The sequence below is a fragment of the Marmota flaviventris genome, chromosome 11 (assembly GCF_047511675.1).
Source record: "Marmota flaviventris isolate mMarFla1 chromosome 11, mMarFla1.hap1, whole genome shotgun sequence".
In the NCBI taxonomy this organism is placed as follows: domain Eukaryota; kingdom Metazoa; phylum Chordata; class Mammalia; order Rodentia; family Sciuridae; genus Marmota; species Marmota flaviventris.
The window spans coordinates 914300-936957 of NC_092508.1; the positions used below are offsets into that span (position 1 = coordinate 914300).

The 22658-nt window shown below is 63.2% G+C and overlaps 1 protein-coding gene and 1 long non-coding RNA gene across 9 annotated transcripts; one reads left to right on the forward strand and one right to left on the reverse strand.

Moving 5' to 3' along the window:
• Positions 1-4172: 4172 nt before the first annotated feature.
• Agxt (alanine--glyoxylate aminotransferase) lies at positions 4173-21425 on the reverse strand. Of its 8 annotated transcripts, XM_071619490.1 has the most exons (17): positions 21338-21425; positions 20368-20553; positions 20011-20194; positions 19779-19859; positions 16357-18115; positions 14557-16207; positions 12518-13272; positions 12239-12431; positions 11376-11440; positions 10743-10843; positions 9863-9933; positions 8865-8949; positions 7678-7773; positions 6965-7034; positions 5326-5421; positions 4886-5014; positions 4173-4488 (listed from the first exon to the last, which is right to left on the reverse strand). In XM_071619490.1, the coding sequence occupies exons 7-17, from the start codon at positions 12680-12682 to the stop codon at positions 4381-4383; spliced, it is 1179 nt and encodes a 392-aa protein (XP_071475591.1). In that variant the 5' UTR covers positions 12683-13272; positions 14557-16207; positions 16357-18115; positions 19779-19859; positions 20011-20194; positions 20368-20553; positions 21338-21425; the 3' UTR covers positions 4173-4380. The 8 variants fall into 8 exon arrangements, with proteins under 8 accessions (XP_071475591.1, XP_071475586.1, XP_071475588.1 ...); XM_071619485.1 differs by having other exon boundaries at positions 12518-16207; positions 20368-20550; XM_071619487.1 differs by having other exon boundaries at positions 12518-16207; positions 20011-20133; positions 20466-20553.
• LOC139707742 (uncharacterized) lies at positions 20401-22658 on the forward strand. The gene is made up of 2 exons (XR_011709203.1): positions 20401-20707; positions 21994-22658. It is a non-coding gene; the product is annotated as an uncharacterized lncRNA (long non-coding RNA).

Sequence of the window (22658 nt, forward strand, 5' to 3'; positions counted from 1 at the left end):
TCTGGAGGCAGAGGAGGCTGGTGTGCCGACGATCTCAGACCTCTCCGTCCTCTGCGCGTGGCCTTCCCTCAGGGTCCCCTCCTGCAGTTCACAGGGGCACTGAAGCCAGCAGAGAGGCCCCCACTCCTGCTGCAGCATGTCCACCTGCCCCATACTGCCCCACCTGCCTGCCCCTCCCTGGGGAAGGGCCCCTCTGCCACATTTCTCTTTCCCTGCTGACTGCCCAGCCCACAGCCCTGTCAGCCCGTTTGCCTGCAGTCCGTGGCCTCCCTGTCCCCAGCCCAGGGGACATTTTCTACCATGCATCCTCTGTAGCTGCTTGGTGGCATTTGCAGCCCACCCAGGACCCTGGATGGGAACAGCCTCCTCTGAGGCCCAGAGGCCTGGTGAGCGGAGTAGCCACGCCATGGCAGCCAGAGCCAGGGCCTCGAGCGCTGCAGGGCAGGGAGGATCCTGTGTCCTGAGGACAGGGCATCTGGGACCTTGCCCACCCACCACAGGGAGCAAGACGGTGCTCAGGGGCCTTGGTGAATGGCAGAGGCTGCAGGCGCCGGCTCAGGAATGTCATGGGTGACGTGGAGGCTGTCAGCTGCAAGGGGCCAGAGCACAGTGGCCCCGTAGCAGAACACGCCACCCTCCCACCACAGAGCCCGGGGAGTCCCCGGGAATGGTGCCAGGTGGCATCCGGCAAGCCCCGGCGTGGGAGCTGAGGTTGGAGCCAGAGCATCAGCAGGGTGTCGGCCTCACAGGGAACTGGCCCTGGCCAGGTGGTGCCAAGCAGCCCTCTGGTCTGAGCTGCCCCTCATGCCATGGGGTCCTGCATTTGGGGTGGCCGTGGTGTATGCAGCGATCCATGGGACAATGGTCATGGTCCTTCCAGGATCAGGCTAAGAGGGCGGTGGGGACAGTTCCGGGCAAGCCCAGTGGGCCGGACCAACCTGTCATGGCATCTGAGGACCCATGCCACACTGGCCTTCCCTGGGAAGGAATCTTGGAGCCTGGCTCCTGGGGGCTTGCTCTGCGGGGGCCACCCAAAGTGGACCCTCTCGACTCAGTGTTCCCAGAAGGCAGTGGGGAGGGACAGTCCTCCCAGAAGTGGAAATTGTCTGTCCATTCTGTGTGGAAGCAAGTGGCCCTGTCATGAGGGCCCGGGTGTGGCTCTCCTGTGATGAGACGGCACTTTCTCCAGGGAGCCGTCCCGCCCTCAGACCCTAAGCCTCGCGAGGCCACGGGGACAGAGCGCAGGGCAGAAGGGCACAGCACCCCCCTTGGACACCACCTCTGGTACTCGGCAGGAAGCAAAGACCCACGTAAGAGCTTAGAGGGGCGGGTCGCGGGAAGACTGTGGCCTTCCCCGCGGGTCTCAGCACAGTCCCACGACATAGGACAACCACAATGTGATGTCCAGACACGGTGAGAACAGTAAGGTGTTCACAGTGTCCCCACGTATCGCGCACAGCACAGGGCGTCTGGGGAGAAGTCACCAGGGCACCTCGGTGTATTTCGACTGGTCACAGCAGCCACAGTGTGAACTCTGGGAGATAGAGCCAAGGAAGAGCTGGGGTTCCTAGTGTTAGGTGCTCAAGTCAGAAAAGATGTCTCGGGTCTATTATCTAAAGCTTTCCCATGAGAAGCCAGGGAAAGAGGAGGAGCCCACGGGCGTGGACATTAGCACACGGCGGTTGAAACAGTCGAGTACACCTACAAAGGAAAGGGAGAGAATACAGCCAACGCGAGTCCAGCCAAGGGCCCGGTGGAATCGGAGTGGAAATCAACAGAGAATGAACAACAGGAAGACCACAGAGGAGACCCTGGCTTTGAAGGACCAACGAGATGGACACTCGAGCAAGCAGGGACTTCCCATCCCTGAGGCCCCGAGACCTGAGTGGCCAAGAGCACCTGCCCGGGGAACGGCTCTCCCCTGCCTGGGCGCCTCTCACTGCGCACCTAGAAGACCCAGAGGGTCCCACACAGACCACCAGGCCTGCTGCACGCATCGAGGTCAGAAGACAAGGTCAACACAGAGACCACTGCACTGGTACCACAAACCAGTGACTGGAAGTGGAGACTTAAAACAGCATCAGAAAATCAGACACCTGGGGACGAGCCTGAGACAACGGGAAGGGCTCGGCCGCGAGGGCCGGCAGCACTGCCAGAGACTTAGACCCTTCCTGACTCAGGCTCGTGGACGGAGACTTGTGACAGTCTGGTGACTCTTCTGCCATCTTTACCCTGGTGCACAGATCGGGGGCAGCTCCTGCCCAATACCAGTGAGCTATTCTGAAGAGACAAGATGACCCCACGTTTTCCACGGCATGGGAAAGGACTGAGCATGGGAAAGTCTCTCAGAGGCACCGTGCGCTGCAGCCTGTGCCCGTGGTCTCAGGACCCCTACCGCGGCCACACCACGGAGGACACAAGAACCCTGCCTCAAACAGAACAGAGGGCCCAGACGCCCCCGCCCGGCTTGGTCAGTGGGATTCCATCCAGTCGGCCACTCGGTCGCGTGGGGAGAGCAGTCTGTCTGTTCAGCAGACGTGGCTAGGACAACTGGCAGTGCTCTGGGTAACCACGCACCCCGCACAGGACACAGGCAGCTCCACGTGCACCAGAGCGCTTCCGAGGAGGAGAGAGGGAGGCGTTTCACAACCTCGCGTAGGAAAGACTTCTCCGCCAGGAGGAAAACAGCCACCAGAAGCCCTTCCCCGGGATGGAAGCCCTTCCCCACGATGGAAGCCCCAGGTTTTGGAGATGCTGTTAGGAAAGCGAGTTGGTGAGCCCTGGGTCAGAGGAGATGCTGGGTGCAGCTCCGTGGTGACAGCTGCAGTGCAGTAAAGAGCCACCACAGGTCAACAGCAGAAGAAGCCAACACGTCACGAAGGGTACTGATGGGAGACTTCTCAGAGGAAGGTGTCAGAGTGGCCAGTAGCACCCAAAAAGATACTGGATGGACCAGCCACCAGAAGATGCAAGTGACTGTCAGCCAGACCCGACTGCATAACAGACAGGAGGTGGCCGAGCGCTGGAGCCCGCAGCTCTTCTGTGAGCTCGCTGGCGGTCACACCACCCTCAGCCCTGAACCTGGTCCTCACTGTTCACCAGGGAAAAGTGAAAGCGCACAGCCCAGGGGGCCTGCCACGGCCTCGCTCGCAGCCCCAAACTGGGAGCAGCCCAGCTGACCACCCTCGGCAGGAGAAGGAGCCCACCGAGACGTGCCGCCAACCCATCACACTCAACCGTGCACTGAGCCCACAGTGACACTGTGAAGGTCCCAGCTGTCCAGGGACAGGCTCAGACAGTGACAACAGGCCGTGTGTCCACCAATCAAAATAGGCAGCTCACCCATAGGGAGCTGATCTGGGGCCAGAAATGGACTGCAGGGTGGCTGGCTGCGTCAGAGTGGAGGGGACCTTCCCTGGGCGACTCCTGGGTCTTCCCCTCACTAACGTGAATTAAGCTCCAACTGTCTGCCTCTGGGAGAAGGCAAGGCGAGGCTGCTTTCCGGACCAAGGCCACAGTCTCCACATGACCGCACGGCCCTGCGCCTCCTGGCCCCTGGGCCCTCCAGCCCCCTCCCCAGACCTCCCCGTCCTTGTGCTGCCAGGCTCCCCCCGTCGTGGCTGTGCTGTGACGGCGTCTGTGTGGTCCTCCAGGTTTTGTGAGCACCCTGGGGCCAGCAGGCTCTGTCTGCTCAGGGCCTCCTGTGTGCACAGAGCATCACACCCTTTCTGCACAGTGCTGCGTCTGTGCTGTGGGCCCACCTGTGGGAATGTGGTACGGCTGTGGCTGTCCTGTGCTTCTCTGAGGGGTCAAGCCGCTGGCCTGGTCAGAAATCCCCTAGACGTGAGGGTGGAGGCCAAAGGCCTGACCAACCAGCTGAGGAGCAGCGGGCTCAGGCGGGCAGAGTTGGGGCTGGTGGCCGAGGCTGCAGGGCCTGGATCCCCACGGGCACGGGTCTGACTGTGCGCACTTGGGTGTCCTGGGAGGGGCTTCCTGAGGTTCTCCTGGAGGCGGCATGCGAGGGTGTTTTGGGGGGTAATGTCTGGGGCTACAGTGAGGTGACAGGCCCCAGCCCCAGGATCTTACCCACAGGCTCCAGGACAAGGAGTGACCCTCAAAGGGCCCCACTTGGGTGGTATGGGGAGCAGAAGGCCCCCCCACACAGCAGAGGCCATGGCTGACCAGTGCTTTATTGATTATTCCCAGAGGTCAGTGCCTGCAGGGACTGCGGCTCCTTTGAAAGTCCCGTCTCCCTCTTCCTGGCCACTGTCTGCCTGGCTGGGCCAGCAGCTGTCCTGTCCCCAGGCCTGGTGACTTGCGTGGTATGTGGGCTCCTGCCTCAGCCCAGCCCCCCCAGGTGCTAGGGGCTTTGTGCGGGCATCACAGCTTGTTCCGAGGGCAGTGCCGAAGAGCCTCCTTCAGGGCCTCGATCACCAGATCCACGCTCTTCCGGGTGGCGTTGCAGCCCAGCAGGCCGATCCGCAGCACCTGGTGGGCACAGGTCAGGGCATGTGGCAGCCTCTGTCTGTGGATCCCCAGCCCTGAATGAGGCCTGGGCAGAGCCAGGCTGGGCTCACCCATGGTCACCACCCACCCAGCATGCAGGGGGGACACAGATGAAGACCCCAAAGACCCAGGCCAAAGCCAGCCCTCTCCCCTCTGCACCAGGGTGGCACTCAGTGGAGGTCACTCAGCAATTCTGGCTCTGCAGAGCAGCTGGACTGGGCCTGGATTTCCAGCTGGACTTCAAGGTCCAGTTGGAGGGCAGGAAGGACAAGGACGTTCTGAGAGGAATTGGAAAGGGTGTGCCCGGTGACCTCTGGCCAGGGTGGGGTGGGCGGGAAATGCCCTGGAGCAACAGGCCTGGCCCAGAGAGACCGCTGACCTTCCCCATGGAGGGCCCGAGGCCGCCCGAGATCTCAATGTTGAAGTGGTCTTGAACATAGCTCACGATGTCTCTCCAGTCATAGCCAGCGGGCACCGCCACAGCAGTGACCGTGGGCAGCCGGAGGGCCTGCAGGAAGTGCTGGGCTCAGCAAGCAGCCAGATGACCTGTGTGCCCTTTGCAGTGGCTCCACTGGGGCTCCTGCCCTGGCCTGACTGCCCTGCCTCAGGGCCCAGAGAAGCCCAGGAGAGCAAGGGCTCCCTGGGCAGCGGTCCCAGCCTCTGAGGCTCCCAGGGCCCACAGTCCCTTCACCAGGGCAGGGCAGCCATTTCCACTCAAAGGCAGAATGTCCTCCCACCGCGAGTTCTCGCCTCGGTCGCTCGGGCAGTCTGCCTCTTCAGCTGACCCTCCCCACCCATGGTCAACCCGGGCCTCCTCACCGGGTCCCTCACAAAGAGCTGCAGGCCCAGCTCCTGCAGGCGCCCGTGCAGGTATGCGGAGGCTTCACGGTGCCGCTGCCAGCTGCTCTCCAGGCCCTGGGGGAGATGGCGGGACACTCAGGCAGAGCAGGGCAGGAGCCGCTCCCCGAGGGAGAGGGACTATGGGGACCCACACCTTGGGGGCTACTGGAGCCCTGTTTGGGGCCCTGGCAGACTCGGGGCGGGCCTGCCCTTGCGTCTGGAAGGCAGGGGGGTGGGCACCAGGGTGTGGTGGGTGCCTGGGGCCCCTGGGAGCAGGGGACTGCCCAGCAAGGGGAGGAGCTCCTGGCCACACAGGACGGAGTGGATCAGAACCAGGACTCACTTCCTGCGAGGGGTCAGCTTTCCAACCCTGGGCCTCCCAGTGCCATGACCCGTGACCTCCAGTGAGACTCGTTCCCCAGACCTCGTCCCTCCACCCTCCACCCTCCACCGTGGCCGCCATCTTCCCTGCCCACCCGTGCCCACAGCCTGAGACCACCAGACTCCTCTGAGACTGCCCCCTTTCCTGGACCCTTCTCCTGCTGCCCTCTTTTCTCTCCCAGCTCAGACCTCATCCCTGTCCCCTTGGGTGCACACACATAGTGGGTGACACCCAGCTGTGGGTCACCATGCCACCAAGCCAGCCCTCAGGCCGCAGCTTTATGTGTGGGCACGGAAAGGAACCAGTGGCCACGGTCCAGGGGCCCTTCCTGGCCCTCTTGGCCTCTGGGCTGGTGGCAGGGAGTGGCCTCAGAGGATAGTGGGCACTGGGCATCCAGTGTCCCAAAGGGGGACTTGGCCCAAGACAAACCCACATGCTGGTCACAGACACCTGGCCTGGCCAGCTCAGCTCTGGGCACTGCACGTGCCCACAGGAATGGCAGCCTCTCCCTGGACATAGTGGCCCTGCAGTGGTGTGGGGTCCAGTTCACAGGCAGACCTGCCCAGCACGGCAGTCAGAGCCCTCAGGAGGTGGGCCCAGTGTGCTGGGTGGCCCTCCTTGCTGTCCCTGTGGCCCACATGGGTCCCTAAGACGCTCTGACGCAGCACAAAGCCCTCACCAGATGCACCTGTAGCTGGACTTCCTGCCCTCCAAGGCCACCAACAGGTTTCTGAGGTCTGTGGTCTCTCAGCCTGTGGTCTTCTGTGAGACAACACGATGGACCAGGGTGGCTGCTGGCCCACTGGTACCAGTTACTGCCCCTGGCCCCTGTGACCGCCCCTGCTCCCTGTCCTCCTGTCTTTCAAACTCTCTCAGCTCTGCTCCCTGGACCTGACCCTGCTCGCTCACAACAGAAGGGCAGAAAGAGTGGCACCTGCCCACGTCCCTGTATGTCCCTGGGCTCTGTCGTCCTGTGCACCTCCTGCCCAGGTCCACCATCCTCGGGGCCTGAGCCCAGGCCTCCCCTGCCTGGCAGCTCTGGCACAGGACCCTGCCTCCACCCTGTGGGCACCTCCTTCTCCGCAGGCCAGGCCCTCAGCAAAGCTGCCCAGGACCCTCTCCTCCCGGTTCCCCAGAGCAGCTCCAGGCGGCGAGGGAGTGCGGCCTCCCGGAGGCGCCCTGTCCTCAGGGTGGGGGGCCCCTGCACTGGACCCAGCCCCTGCCCCTGCCCCTCACCTGCTCCACCATGAGTGCCAGGCTCTCCCTCAGGCTGTACAAGCCAATGACGGACGTGGTGTGATGGTACCTGGGAGACAGCACGGTGTGACCCACGGAGAGAGAATGGGCAGTGGCTGACCGTGGGCAGCCCCTTGCCAGGGGTATGGTCCAGTTTCAGGACCATAGACCAAGTGGAGGGCAGCTGGCCAGCATGCAGAGTGGTGGGCAGAAAAGAAGCCGCTACGTCCCACTGCGTCCCTTCAGCCCTGTGTCCCTGCAAAGCCAGCCCTGCACTCTGTACCATGGGGACCTGGCCCATACGTGACACATGGGGCCTGGGGATTAAGGCTGAGGTCACCTCATGCAGCCCCTGGCTCCCCCTCTCCTGATGGAGAGGAACTGGGGCCTGGGGAGGGGACGCCATTGCTGGGCCAGGTCCAGAGAGCCTGGGGGACAGGGCACATGGAGAGGGTGTGGGGCCCCTCTGCTGGGCCTGAGTGTCCAGGCTACGTGAGAGGGGCCTGGCGAGGGCGAGGGACACCTGGTCAGGCGGTCCCGGGGCTCTCCTGGGCGCAGGCAAGAAGGCAGGGGTTCTGATCAGAAGAGGGAGAGGTGGCCGGTGTGCAGGGAGGGCCAGGCCAGCCGTCCCCGTCCCCGTGTCCGTCCTCACGTCCTGGGCTCCCGTCCCCGTCCCCAGACCCGTCCCCGTCCCCGTCCCCGTCCCTGCTCACGCCCTGGGCTTGTCGTCACAGCCCCAGAAGTTGGCCAGACACTTGAGGTCCATGAAGACGGAGAAGGGCTTCGTCCTCCGAGCGTCAACCTTCTGCCTGTGGAGGAAGCGGCCTCAGTGTTCTGGCCCTGGCTCTTTGGGCCTGTCCTGTGTCATGGGCTGGGAGCAGGACCCCCGGGGACCACGTGGGCCGGTGGGGCAGGGGGTCCTCAGGCAGCCCAGCCCTGCTGGCCCTTGGGCCCATGTGGGCGTGACCCTGTCACCTGGGGACCTGAGGCCAGTCGCCTCCACCCTCAGTCCCTCCCTCGGTCTGCTCCCGCAGGGTCATCTTGGCTCACCCTGCAGGTCCCCGAAGGTGACGCACTTAGAGACAGGGGGTCTGCTGCTTGGCCAGCTCTGAACCTGACTTAAACAGCAGAGGGCAGGACGGCTGAGGCCGCCCCTCTGGCGGCGGCCACTCCCGTGGGGCTTGGGCTACAGGTTGGGGTGTGGTCCAGGCCCAGCACCAAGCACCCTTTCCTGGGCTGGCAGCCCTCACTGCCCCTGCTGTCCCTCCCACCTGGACCCCCACTTTGCCCCTGCACCCTGCCCGGCCGGGGCTCCGTCAGGGACTGCCGCTCTACTCTGGGGCCCTGGGACACGTCTGTTTTCCAGACTGACCCCTCCAGCAGGGCCTTTCTCTGAGCTCCACTCTCAGACCAGCTCCCCCTGGACTCCTCCCCTGGCCCCCAGAACCCCTGACCTTGCCCCAGGTTGTCTCTGTCCTGGGTGGTGCCTGGCTGGCCGGGCTGCTGCTGGACGGTGGCCGCCCGCTGGGCTGTCAACCTGCCCGAGCCCTCTGACCTGGCCCTGACTAAAGGTCTGGACACTGCAGGGTGAAGAGCGTGGCTGGCGCCCATCCTGGGCCATTCCTGGTCACTTCCTGGAGGCCGGGCTGGGTGGAGGAAGGGCTGGGTCTCTGGGGCCTTGTCCCTGCTGTGCTCCTGGGAGCCTCAGAACCCAGCCCTGCGTCCTGCACAGGAGGACTGTCCCCAGGGGACTTGAGGCCCATCTGTGCCTCCCCTCTCCCCACCACCCCTTCAGTGAATGCAGGCCCCTTCAGGACCCCGGTCTGGGGGGCGGCAGGAGCTCCGGACGAGTCTCCCTCCCTGGGGGCCCATGGGCTGGGGGGGTCTGCAGGACACTCACTTGGCCTTGTTGCTGAAGGAGATGAGGGAGGTCCCTGGGGGGCAGTTCAGGACCTTCTGGGAGCCCGAGTACAAGACGTCAATGCCTGGGGACACAGCTCATGGCAGGTCACTCTGTAGCCCTGCCTGCCCTTCCCAGGCCCCATCCTGTGGCTGGTGGACTGACTCCTCTCAGTGTGGAGGCTGGGGAGGGGTGGTCATGGGTTCAGATCTTGGTGCTGCGATGTCCTAGCCAGGACCTCAGGCCCACGCCTGGCGCGGTGCAGGAGGGACAGCCTTCCACACCCAGCCTGCAGCCCAGCCCAGCCCCTGCACCTGATGGACAGACCTGGCCTTCCCTCCTCCCACCAGCTCTGCTGCAGCTCCCAGGGCCACCCTGGGGCCCCCCCAGAGGAGAGGCCCCTTCCGGGCCGCAGGCAGAAGCCCTGGGTTCCCGAAGGCTCATTTAACCTGCTCCCCTGCTGCCACAGTGTGATGCAGTTGGTCCCAGGGTTGGTGGGCTGGGCCCTCTGTCCACCATGCGGTGATATTGGGAGGCTAGGCCCTGGGGGAGGTGACCGGGTCATTGGGTGCTGCCCTCAGAAGGACTCAACCCTGCGGTTGTTATAAAAGAGAGTAGCTATAAAGGAATGAGTCTGGCTCCTCCCTGATCTCTGGCTTCCTGCCTTGCTATGTCTCCCTCTGTCATGATGTCATATGCCTAAGGTGATGCAGGGGTGTGGGTGTGCTAGAGACTATGCTATGGTGTTTGGACTTTCTGCCTTCCAACCATAAGCTAAACAAACCTCTTTTCTTCATAGGCTATCCTGCCTCAGGTATTTTGTTATAGTCACAGGAACTGAACTTACACACCCAGTGAGGAGTTGGTGCTGGCCCAGCCTATGAAGACAGGACTCGGAGCCCAGGTGTGGACTCGGGTGGGCCTACAGGCACTGTTAGATAGAACCTTCCACAAGGGCTTCACCATTGGAACTCACCAGCTGTGGGGCCCACGCTTACCTTGCTGGTCCATGTAGATGGGGACCCCGCCCAGGGAGGCGACAGAATCCACCAGGAACAGGCACTGGTGCCTGGAGGAGGGTGAACGCAGAGGGCAGCAGAGGGCAGCAGGAGTGGCCCGGGGTGTTCAGGCCTCGCCTGCCCGGGGCACCCAGAGGGGCCTGGGAAGCGTTGGAAGGCCAGCAGGGAGACAGGAGGTGTCTACCACTGGAGCCACGGCCTCCTGGAGGCTTCTTTTCCCACCGGGTTCCTTGGAGCCCGCTGCACGGGGCTGTGTCCATGTGTGTGTCTGGATCCCACCCAGACTGTGTGTGAGGCTCAGCCTGGGCAGCCTGGGCTCTGAGCCCTCAGCCTGAGGGCCCAGTGACCGGGAGGCACAAGGCCCAAGTCTCCCCAAGAGGCTGCCCACATAAGCGCCCTTGTCCCTGGGTCCCGCTGGCCCTCCCTGGCCGTGGGGAGTTCTGGCCTTCCACCCTGTGGTCAATCGCACAGACACATCGCCGGCTCAAGAGTGCTCTGCCCCTGTTTCCTGGGGGCAAAGAGGAGGGCAGGCGCAGTTCTGGGCACTGGGATCTCGGGGCACCATGGGGGCAGGACCTGGTCCAGCCACGAGGCCTGCAGGGCGAAGGGCCCTGGGGGGAACCAGCCTTGGGGCACTTACCCTGCCCCCAGCTCTAGGTCCTCCTCTGAGAAACTAGCCAGCCCAGGGTCAGCCCATGGCACCAGGGTCAGCCCATGGCCCCTGAAAGGGGGCCTGTACACAAGGCCATGGGGAAGAGGCAGGGAATGTGGGGCTGGGGACAGGGAAATGGCCACCCAAGGCCCTCGGCCTCCAGCCAGGCTCGAGCGGTGCCCCGGCTCGGCCACCAGGGAGGCTCACCTGTGGCAGAGCTGCCCATAGCCGTCCAGGGGCTGCATCACACCCGTGGACGACTCGCTGTGGGTCAGGAACAGCAGCACTGGCTTGTGCCGGGCCAGGCCCTGAGGGACAGAGGGACAGCTGTGGGCCCAGCCGAGAGGGGAGGCACTTCTGCTGGTGAGGGAGGGTCGGATCACCAGTGCACACCCCATTCCCGCCGTGGGCAGGCCTGTCTGGCGACTGGTGTGGGCAGGCCTCCGCCCTCGGTCAGTGGCTGCTGAGGGGAGCCTGGGCGGCTCAGCTCTGGGAGGGGACTGTTTCCAAGAGGAGGACTTGGGACAAGAAATGGTGCCCCAGCCTCCTGTGGGGCCGTGGGACGGTCAGCTGCACCCAGAGCCTGGTAGTTTGGGACTGGCCTGGCCTGACGGGGAGCAGCCGCACCCTGAGTATCAGGGACAGGACCTGTGTCCTGCCCCAGGAGAGGGCTCCTGACTCAGTTTCCCTGCCAGACGGAATCAGATGTCCCCCTCTGGCCAGGCATGGGGGGGACCTCCTGTAGAAAGGGCTGAGGACCAGCGGAAGGCCCTGGCTCCCCAGGCTGACCCCGCCCTGCTGGGCCCGCCCCCTCCAACCCCAGCCCCGGGCACCTGGTACCTCTTCCACCTCCTGCAGGGTGTAGTGGCCTCCGGGCTCCTTGATCATGGGATGCACATGGGCTCCTGGCCAGGGGCAGAGTGGGCAGTGAGCAGCCCCACAACACTGCAGGAGCCAGTGCTGGGGAGCGGTGGACCCAGGGGGCAGGACCCCATCACCCTGGTGCCTGGGTGGCTGGCCCTCAGAGCGGGCGGAGCCTGTTCACTGGGAGGGCTCTTCCTGCACAGCCCCCACCCCCCGCGCTCCAGGGCTGTGGGTCAGACTCTTCAGGGCTCCCTGCGTGGCCATCCTGAGCCCAGCCAGGCCTGGTCACTCAGGGCGAGCAGCTGGGCTCTGCAGGGAGGGGCCACACAGAGCCCAGAGGGTCGGACGCGGGACCGAATGAGGAAGTGCCACAGCGGCCTCGCCCGAGGGGGCTGGTAGCCAGGAAGCAGGCCCCGTCCCGCCCATGTCTCTGAGTCCTATGTCCCGGGAAGGAGCCCCGTCGGGGGCACAGGCTCCAGACAGAGGCTGTTCTGAGACCTGGGGGAGGGTTCCACCTCTGAAGCCCTGTCCTGTCCCAGGGGGATGCCCGGGGCCCCAGGGGCTTCCCTGCAGCTGTACCCCCACGTCCCAGAAACAGCTGGGTCAGAATCTGGGCGGCAGGAGATAGGGACTGTCACCCTGTGGCTGCCCAACGGGGGCTGTGGCCTGCTGGAGGACACAGTGGGTTGGTGGAGGAGGTGACGGAAAGGTCACACAGGTGAGCCCTTGTCCAGGGACCGGCAATAGCCAGAGCTTGGCAGATGGAGGTTCTGGCAGGCTTCATCCACAGAGGCACTGGGGAGGGTCCCGAGGGCCACAGCTGCCCGTCCTCTTCTTACCTATGCGCTCCCCGATCTCCAGAGCCTGCTGCCCCCACATGCCGTTGGTGCCCACCAGGAAGGAGTCCCCAGGCTCCAGGAGATTGAACAGGGCCACCTCCAGGGCACAGTTTCCCGAGCCGCTGACAGCCAGTGTGATGGGGTTGTGGGTCTGGAACACATACTGGATGCCCTGCTTGATCTCATCCATGACCTGGGCAGTGGACACCTGGGTCAGGGCCCTCTTCCAATTGACCACACCTGTAAACCAAAGCCCAGCTGCTGCCCACCGAGGCCCACCTGGTACATCTCCTTGGTCATGTGCCCGATCGCCTGCAGTCCCCCGGCCTCCAGCACTCGAGGGGCCAGGTTAGAGGGGCCTGGGGTCAGCAGGAGCCGGTCAGGGATGGAGAGGGGCCTGCGCAGGGCCTCGGGGGGAGGCACAAGCAGCCGGTGGGAGGCCATGGTCTGCACCCAACCAACCTGTCAGGGCCCCAGGGCTGCTCTGGCCTTGGCCAGCACTCGGAACATTTCCCAACTCTCCCTGCACTGGACACACAGGTGAGGCCGGTCGATGGGCCTCACCCCTGTTGTCCCTGTGCCTTTTATTGTCATTTGAACCCTTATCGATGTTTGCCCTGCTGTCAGGGTGGACAGCAGGGGTGTTGAACCGTGGGGGGGAGGGGAGCCTCTGGAGTGCAGTCAAAGGGAAGCAGAGAGTGGGGGGACCCCTCCCCGTCAGCCCAGGGACGCCAGCCCAGCAGACCTGCTCCTCCAGGGTTATGAAAAGTCTTCCTTAAAGAGTCAGAGAGCAAGCATTCTAGGCTTTAGGCCTTACTGTCCCTGGTGACACCCCCACTAAAATGAACTGGGTCCCAATAAAACTTTATTCATGAAAACCCCCTGGAGGGCAGATAGGCCCACACCGACCGTAGCTTCCTGACCTGGCTCAGCCGGGGGACAGGCTCCCTGCAGCCAACGTGCCTCGGCTGTGGGTAAGGAGGCTCCCTCACACACTCAGCCCTGACCTCCTGGAAGCCAGCGTTTCCTGCGTCCTATGAGAGCAGAGGGCCTCAAGTCTAGACCCTCATAACCCACAACAGATTCACCCCAGGACCCTCTCCTCGCTGGCCAGCAAGTGGACAGAATGGGTGCGACGCCAGGCTCCCAGAAGAGGAGAGCCAGACCCGGGGGCCAGAAGAGCCGTGGGTGTCCTGAGAAGTCAGGAAGGTGGGTGTGTCCGCCGGGCCCCTGCCCCTGCCCCCAGCACACGGTGAGCTGTGTAGACCTGAAGCCCAGATGTGCCCTCCGGCAGCGCAGCTATTTCTCAAGGTGCTCAGGAGCCCGTGGCCACCTGATCAGGCTTTTTGCCCTCTGTTGGTGGACCTGAACCCCTTTGAAGGGGACATCCTGGGCTTTAGTAGCCAGGGGAAACTCTGGCTTCACATACCCCAAACCCAGCCTGTTCTTTCCTAGTGACCAGGGAGGCAGCAGCTTCTACCTGGGACCACACACCGGACCCTCCCTGGTGACGGGCTCCTGGTTTAGCAGAGCTGTCATTGCTGGGCCATCTTGTCAGGCACACGGGGCTGTGGGCAGCCAGGGTCATAGTATGGTCAGCCCAGCCCCAGGCCCTGTCCAGCCATGGCACTGACCAGCTGAAGCCCCAGATCAACCCACTCCTCTGTTCCGAGCTGACCCCAGACCACTGCTGTGCCCCTTGGCTTGGGTGACACACCCACCCGGGAACCTCCTGCCTGGCTCCCAGGGACAGCACACCCCACCAGGGCTCAGGGCCTGCTCCACTGGGGCTCCCCCTTGTCCCCAAGCCCCTTCCCAGAGCTGTCCTAGCTCCTGGGGCCTCCTGGGCTCTGTCCCCTCTGTGCCTCTGGCACAGCCCCTGCCTGCTGCTTTCACCTCGGGGCCCCTGAACTGGGTGCTGGGCCCTGTAGGAGTCGTCCCTAATGTCTGGATGCCCTTGCACGTCCTTGATGGCCTCCCTCCTGTCAAGGGCACGTCCCTCGGGCCACGGGCAAGAGTCACACATCTGTTTACCTCTGCCTCCTCCCCACAGGACACCCCTCTCTGCAGGTCTGTGTGCCCGACGTGGCATGTGGGAGGCAAAGGGAGCCCAGGCCCTAAGGGCCAGGGCAGAGGGTGACCTTCCCTGCCTTGGCACAGCTGGAGCCCAGTGTTGCAACCAGGGGAAGGTGTTGCCCCAGGCCACAAGCTGATTGGAGCCTGGGTCCTGGGGACAGCAGCAGGGCGGGGACGGACCAGGGCTCCCCGGCCACCTGGGCAGGCTCAGACGGGGCTTGATCCATCTGCCGCCTGCTCACCATGGTTCCAGCACAACCCCAGTCCCTGTGCTGACCCAGGTGCCGTGTGACCCACACTCAGGTCTCTGCAGCTGTGATCAGGTGAAGTAGGTCATTCTGACCCTGTGGTTGGTGTCCCTATAAGACAAGAGATATCTGGACACACAAGTGGACACCCTGGGTGCCTGCTGCGTGGGGACCAGGCAGAGAGGGCGAGGCAGCTCAAGAGCTGCACGAGGCAGGAGGGTGCTCCCCGAAGTGTCTGAGGGCACTGCTGCCCCATAGCCTGCCCTTGGACTTCTGTCCTCCAGAGCTGGGGACATCTGGCTGGGTGGCCGGCGTGTGGCCGCTGGTTACTGCAACCCCAGGAAGGAACCTTGAGTTGGGCAGCTGTGGCACCTTTGCTTTGGACACCTGTGAGCTGCCGCCCGTCGAGCACCAGCAGCCGGGCTCTCCCAGGAGCTCCCAGGGCGGCCACCTGCACCCTGAGCTGCACCTTGGCCCCCGCTGCTCACCCCTCCGAAGGCCTGGCGCTGACTCCGCGCAGCGTGTGAGTGGGGTGCTGGACCAAGGTGCTTACCAAACCGCTGGGTGCCGGGCCAGGTTCAGACCCAGGGAGGGCACGGCCGCCTGTGGCCAGCCACAGCTGAGGAAGAGGCCTGCCCTGGACACAGCTGGCTCTTACAGAGCTGGGCGTCACAGCTGGAGGCTCTCGGCCCCCAGGCCGGTCTGACCTTGTGGGCCACCAGTGTTCCCCAGAGTGCCACAGACTGCAGAAGGGGTCTGCTCCCGGGGAATCAGATCCCTGCCTTGGGCTCCCAGCTCCAGTTCTGTCCCATGGGGCAGGATGTGGGTCCCAGCCTCGCCTGCGGCTGGGGTTCATGGACCTACTGTGTGAGAGACGCTGGGAAAGGTCCTGCTGGTTCCCTGGACAGAGGGCACCTCCCACCTCTGCTCTGGTGGGCAGGACTGGGCAGCATGAGGAGCTGCCTCCTGTGCCCTCTCCCATCTCCCGGCTCTGTCTCAGCAAGCCAGGGAGCTAGGGTGGTCTCAGGGACCCCTCAGAGGGCACACCAGCTTTCCTGCAGCTCAGGAAGGTGCATGGGCCCCCAGCACTGCTCAGCTGCTCGGCTGGTCAGCTGCCGCTGATGAGGCCGCCTCACTGCCTGCTGCGCGTGACCCCGCCTGGCCTCTCTCCCTTCCTGGAGAGGAGCCGCCTCCTGGCCCCAACCATTGCTTGGTCTTGCCACTGTCACTGATGACCATCTTCCCTGTGTCCACCCTAGGAGAGCAAAAGGTCATCAACAGAATGGTGAGGAAATGCTCAGGGTTGGTGCTCCAGCCTGCTGGGTCAGGAGGGGACACGTGTGGCATGGAGCTGTGGCCTCAGGGCACACCCGAGGCACGGAGCAGTCAGCAGGAAGAGCCAAGATCTGACCCCACGTGGGCCGGCGGGGGATGGAGGGGGCCCAGAGCAGGCAGGTCCTGGTGACAGCATGCGCAAGACCCTGGAGCCAAGAGCCCCACAGAGTCACGGAGGATGGACTTTGTGTGCGAGGAGGGGAGGGGCCCGCTGGAGCTCGGTGTCCTTGTGGTCCAGTCACATCAGGTGACATTCACAAGTGGAAGCCCCAGCCTCCGAGGCCTCAGAACGGGACTCTGCACACAGGTGCTGTAGAGTGATTAAGGTTACACAAGGTCACTAGGGTGGCCCTGAATACCACAGGACGGGTGTCCCTATGTGCAGAGGACATGAGGACAGACAGACAAGGAGGCATCCACAGGCCAAGGAGAGGCCTGGAAAGAGCCAGCCCTGCCTACCTGGGGACACCAGGACCGTGAAGTCCAGTCTGCAAGTCCCCAGGCTGGGGGTCTGTTGCTGCAGCAGGAGCTGTGGACAGGAGGCCAAGAGGCAGGAGAGGCGCCCTGGTCCCCTAGGGGGCCAGTTGTGGCCAGGAATGACACTAAGGAGAGAGACAGTGCCTGGAGGGGCCTGCAGTCTGCTCTGTGAGAGTCAGGGGCCAGGCGTGTGCCCAGTGAGTGGTGCGCCTGCTGCCTTCCCTGGGGCTCTGCTCTGGTCTTTGAACAGCTCCTCCATCCACACTCTGTTCAGCGGCCAGGGAGGGACAGCAGCACCCTGGGCCATCCTGCCCAGGGGCTCGCGGCTCGCTTTGAACACCCCAGACCTGGGCTGAAGATCAGGCAGCAGCTCCCAGCCATGTAGAATGTGTGCAAGGTTCCAGAACACCCAAGCATCAGCACCATGTCCTGTTAGACGTCACCCAGAACCCAGACTTGGAGGTGAAGTCGGGCTCCTCCCGGTGCTGGCCGACTTCTGGGTCGCAGCTCTCTGGTCAGGCAGCAGACCCAGCCTCTGTCCAGTGACTTCTCTCCGGTTTCTTGTCTGGTCACTTCAAAGAATGAAGCCCACGGACGAGGGAGGTGGACAGAAGCAGGTGGCAGGAGAAGCTGCAGAGCCCTGTCAGGTGAGGGGCTCCATGGCAGGTCACACCCAGGATGCTGATCAGGGGCCCACATGGTGACCAGCAGGGCCACTGGCCATCTGTGCTAAGTAGGCCGTGGAGGTGTGGCGGCTGCTGGGTGGTTGTGGCCTCAGCCTTCCCCAGGCTGTCCTCCCTGCCCTCTCTGGGTCAAGGGGTCAGCTACAATGTTTGGGATACTTCTACGGATTAGTTTCACGGGGTGGCCTTTATGGTGGCTGGGCAGCTTCCACCAGGCTCCTGTGGGTGCTGGGTGGTGGCCTCTTCCTGGCCACGGGTGCACTCATATGCTGAGTCCTTGTCTCCCCAAGGCCTGTCCCCACCTCCCAGGGAAGGTTTCTCACAGGAGGACGTGGTGACACCTGTCGAGAGGGCAGCCCTCCTGGCTCACTTGGCCCCCCTCCCTGGCTCGGCATGGACCCAGGTGACCTGTGTCCGCTGCCTGGGGCATGAGGCAGCACAGCACACAGCTGACCCACCCAAGAGCTTCTGGTGGGCAGGGCTGGGCAGCATGAGGAGCTGCTTCCTGGCAGAGGCTGGCCTGCCTGGGGGGCAGCGTGGCCGGCAGCACTGTCTCTCTCCTTAGTGTCATTCCTGGCCACAACTGGCCTCACATCCGAGTGCCTCAGAGACACCAGGATGCTCTGGCCAGAGGACGATGGCCCCAGCACACCAGGCATGGGCTGAGGCTCACATGGGCAGTGGGCCAAGGAGGCCAGGGCTCCCTGTGCACCTGCAGGGCAGGAGGCTCACAGGGGAGGGGCAAGCCTGCTCGGGGACCAGGGGACAGCGCAGTGGAGGCAAGGGGAGAGGGCAGTCCCCAGGGAAACAGCGACACCCAGTGGCCACACTGTGCATTCATGCCCCTCCCTCAGAACAGTGTCCTGGCTCTTCAGAAGAAGGGTGTGGGGGGTGTCAGGTAGGGGAGGGACCTCAGAAAGGGCCAGGCAGATCAGCCCCTGCCCTGTCCCTGCTGTGCCCTGTGAAGGATACCGATAGTCCCTCTGTGAATGTGCTGCCCGGCCACCAGCTGGACATGACCCTCTGGCTCACGGAATTCTGAGCCTGGTGGCAGTGACCTGTAGGCAGAAGGACAGGAGAGGCATTAGAAGGTGCGGCCCTTGTGCAGAGCACAGGTGGGTGCCAGACCCAGAGGGTCCTGTGGTCATATGGCTGTCACTCCTGGGGTGAAGCTGCCTCTGGAGTCGGTGGACACAGAGCAGGACGTGTAGTCAGGAGGCCAGGCCCTGATGGGGAAGTCTGCACTTGGCCAGGAGGACAGAGGGGCTCCGGGCTTTCAGGGGCTCGTGTTTCCACCTGACCCAGAGTCCAGGTTGACTCGGGGGCTGAACTGCCTTCAGGTCCTGGTGCCTCCCCGGCCTGGCCCTGCTGCCTCATCCCCACAGCCAGCCCCGATGCTCCCAGGGCCCCGACCCTGTTCCCTGTGCTCACTCTCCTTCAGGAGCACGGAGAGGCCTTCCAGCAGGGTCCACGCTCAGGCACCTGGCTGCCTGCCCGGCTGCTGGTGCCCACTGCCCTGCCACGGGCCCTGCTGCACATGACTGGGCAGCCTCTAGCTGCTGGCTGTCCCTGTTGTGAGCTCCTCTGCGGCACTGGGACCAGAACATGGTGCCGCCCAGCAGGGCTGCTTCTCGGTGTCTGGATGTCCCCAGGGCCCGGCCTTGGCCAGCCCCTCCACTCCTCTCCTGTGGGAGGGACAAGGGTTCGGTGGAGCCTGGGTGGAGCCTGGGATCCGCAGGGTGAGCCCACGTGCTGGGGCCGGGTGGGGAGGCCTTCCCAACTCAGCTTGTCTCCAGGGAAATGTGAGGACGGAGGCAGCTGTCCACCCTGGGGCCTGTCCACCTTCTGGGCGTGGCACACCCCAGCTTCCCGTGTCTCCTGTTAGACCCTGGCTGTCTCCCACCTTCACTGCTCCCCACCCCCAGGGCCTTACCTGTGCACGTTTGCTGAAGAATTTCAAGAAAACCCCTTACATCATGCTATTTCACCCAGATATTCCAATGTGCATCTAAAAATATGGACATTTTCTTCCAAATCCCCAGTGTTATTAAAATGCTTAATGAAACTAAAAATAGTTCCTTAATATCAACTAAGAGCTGGCCCAGAGACAAATCGCCCCAGTTGTCCAAAAAGTGTCCTTGGAAAGCTGGTTTGAGAGAGTTGGGATCAAACAGGTGAAGGGTCTGGTGCTCAGAGACCTGGGTGGACCACGGAAGCCGAGAGCAGGCCTCTGGCCACGAGAGAAGAGGGCCTGGTCAGGCCTGTGTCCCTGCTCCTGGGAAGGCCTCCTGCTGAGCTCTGCCTGGTCTCCCCGGGGCTACATCCGCGATGAGGCGAAGGTCTCAGGGGGAGCCACCCGCTGAGGAGCGTCTCCCCATGGTGCCCTGTGACAGAGCACAGGCTTCCCCAAGGGCAGGGCACTCCAGGAAGGGTGCTGGGTGGCCGGAGGCCCTGCCCAAGCTCTCTGGGGGCCTGTGCCTCTGTCCGCTCTGCTGGCAGCCCGGGGCCGGTCTCCTCTCCCAGATCCTCTCTTACCAGCCTGGCCCAGACCCCGGGCAGGAAGGGGGAGGACGGGTACGCTAGACCTCACCAGGGTGCGCCAGCTCTGGGCAGGGTGTGGGCTCCCCACAAGCTCATGTTGAACCCTGTCCAGCAGGGTGGCTGAACTAAGGTCACTCATGTGAATTTGGGGTGACACAAAATAAAACAGACACAAATTACCTTCACACAAGGTTCAGGACGGCTTCCAGGCTCTCGGCCTCAGGCCCCCCAAAAGGGAGAGCAAGAGAAGGTCACCAGAGGCTGATGAGAGAGAGGGAGCACATTCAGAATTGAGCTTTTATTTGGGGGACACTATTCTTAGAAAGTTCTATCTGTAAAGGGCAGAAGGGGCAGGCTTACCAGGGGCAGGTGTGACTCAACCCCAGGGGTGACGTCTACACTCAAGACCCACCTTGGTATCCCAGCTGGGTCAATGCCCAAGTCACCACGAAGTGGAGTGATGGTCAGGGCCCCCTGCTTAGGACTGGAGGGGGGGGGGTCATTGTCACGTGCTGGTGGCCTTTGGAGGAAGGGCCTTGAGGAGGAGATGGGGTCAGAGGAGTCGTGAGGGTAGGCCCCCCGGAAGGCAGCAGAGGCTTGGAGACAAGAGGAAGAGGGACTTGGGCTGCTGGCGGGGCCCTGCCCTGCCGTGATGCCACACAAGGCTCTCACCAGGCACCCCACCTGCTTTTGAACCCCAGCCTCCTCAGCTGTGAGCCCACTGAACCTCTGTTCTTTGCAAATCACCCCCTCTGTAGTACTCCGTTACAGCAACAGAAACAAAGACAGGCTGGAAGTTCCCAGGGTCAGCTCTCAGCCTTGTCCTCCTGGGCATGTCCTCATGTTCCCTCCCGTGCTGCCCCTGACCTGGTGCATGTGGGTGGAGCAGGGTTCTGTGGTCACTTCCTTGAGCTGACCGCTGCACTGAGACAGTCACTGCGCGGGGCGGGGGCTGCTGGAGGTGAGAGGCAGGAGGAGAGGTCAGGGCCCAGAGAGGAAGTCCAGGCTGCTAGCCTGGCTGGGAGCACAGGTCACAGGAGCAGGGAGGGGAGGAATCAGGGCCTCTGTCTTATCAGATGCACCTGGAAAAGGCTGGGACCAAAGTCCAGGTAAGAAGAGGGACTCCTGCATGTCCCACAGCAGCCCTGGGGTGTCCCCTGTCCTCAGCACCCACAGAGGATCCCTCAGGGGAACCTACAGATGAGGACAAGTGGCACAGGCAGGCAGCAGCCTTCCAAGGGCTTCCCCTGTGGGTGGTTCCAGGGCAGCTGATCAAGCTGGCCTGTAGGACGGGCTGGGTGTCACTGACCTCTGGCTGCCAGGCTCTGGACCCTAGTGTGTGTGTTGACTGGGTGCCCTGCCCTTGGGGAAGCCTGTGCCCTGTGACTGTCCCTCCTCCAGGACCCTCCCTGGGAGGGCTATCTGGAAGGCCAGCCTGGCCCAGCAGGGATGGCCCCCAGGTGCAGCCTGGTGCTGGCTCCTGGGGGACACTCCCTGAATCAGGGCACAGGGTCCCCTTCCTGCAGGTCTAGAGAATCCTGGGCTCACCTTTCCTTCAGACACGGCCCCAGGGGGGTGCCTGAGGCCTCTGAGCTGGGGGCTCCCACCACAGGGTCCCTGGGCCCTGACCTGCAGGGTCTTTCTGGCTCTCCCCTGTCACTGCCTGCCCATGCCGGCTCCTGATGTCCTCCAGGTGTCCTCCTTTATACCCTACCCCACCCCCACAGCCTGTGACTCACCCAGGGGAGACGGGCGGAGCCCACCTGGGAACCTCGCGGTCAGCACCCTCAGCCCTCCCGAGCCACAGTGAAACAGGAATTGATCCCCAAACACCCTCCTCCAAGGACAGTCTCTCCTCTGCCAAGATCTAAGAAAAGATTTAATTTCAGCTACTGCTGCTGCCAATTCTGTTTTGCAATGTCATCTTCTGACCCGTGAGACTGCATTCTGGGTGGATGGGCACCGAGTCCTCTTGGTGGGGCTGGGTATACTGAGGGGACTTCAGAGGTCGTGGCCTAGACAGGCTCCCAGCTTACACACAGGGAAACCGAGGCCAGAGAGAGGGAGCTCTGCCAGAGCCACACCACGAGGGTCAGGTGGAGCTGGGGCAGGGCCCAGGGGTACCCCTGCCTGACCAGGCAGCAGCCCCAGGTCCTATCCGGGAAAGCCACTCAGGCCCTCCTACCTCAGGACTGGCCCACAGAGGGGCCGGGGGCGACAGGGAGACCACAGCTCAGCACAGTAGTCCTTCCCAGAGCCACCACACCGCCTGCCAAGGGGGAAGGCCTGCTGGCCAGGGCCCCAAGTGAGCACCAGAGACCCCAGGAGGGCTGGCCCAGGTGTCTCACCTCAGCTGCCTCGGGGAGCTCTGATGGGGTCTGTTCCCCGTGTCCAGGGAGGAGGCAGAGGCCTGGGCAGCTGAAGCTGGCCTTCACCACCCTCCTCTTCCTGCCATGAGCTGAAGCCGCACGAGGCCCTCACCGGAAGCACCGTGGTCTGGACTTCTACCTCCAGAGCCATGAGGCAAGAATACCTCTTTTCTTTACAAGTTCTCTCCTGTGTGGCAACCGAGGGTGGATCAAGACACCGAGTCGGAAGTCTCAGCTCTTGTTCGAGGGCTGATCTGTCTGGAGCTCCCCCGGGCCCTGTTGGTCCTGTCCAGCCAGTGCAGTGTGGAGGGCAGTGGGTGTCCCCGAGCTTGGAGTGCTCCGTCCTGGGCCAGGGCACGCTCTAGGTCTTCTGCTTCTTCTGTCGGAATTCCCTGCTGTTCCCTCTGCTGCACTGACTCGCTCAGTTCTTACAGGTCGCTTTGCCACCGGCCAGGCCATCTGGCCATCTCTCGTCCTGGCTTCATTGGCCCTCTCTGTCCACTCTTGTTGGTTTTGCCTTCACTGACTTCAGCATTATCTCAAGTTCCTAAAATTCACTCTTATGATTTTTATAGTATTGCATTAAATTTACTGTTTTCCTCCCCCTACTATACCTCCCAGTTACTCAGATTAATGCGATGTCAATAGCATTTTATAGTTTTTAATAAAGACTTATTTATTGTCAAATTTA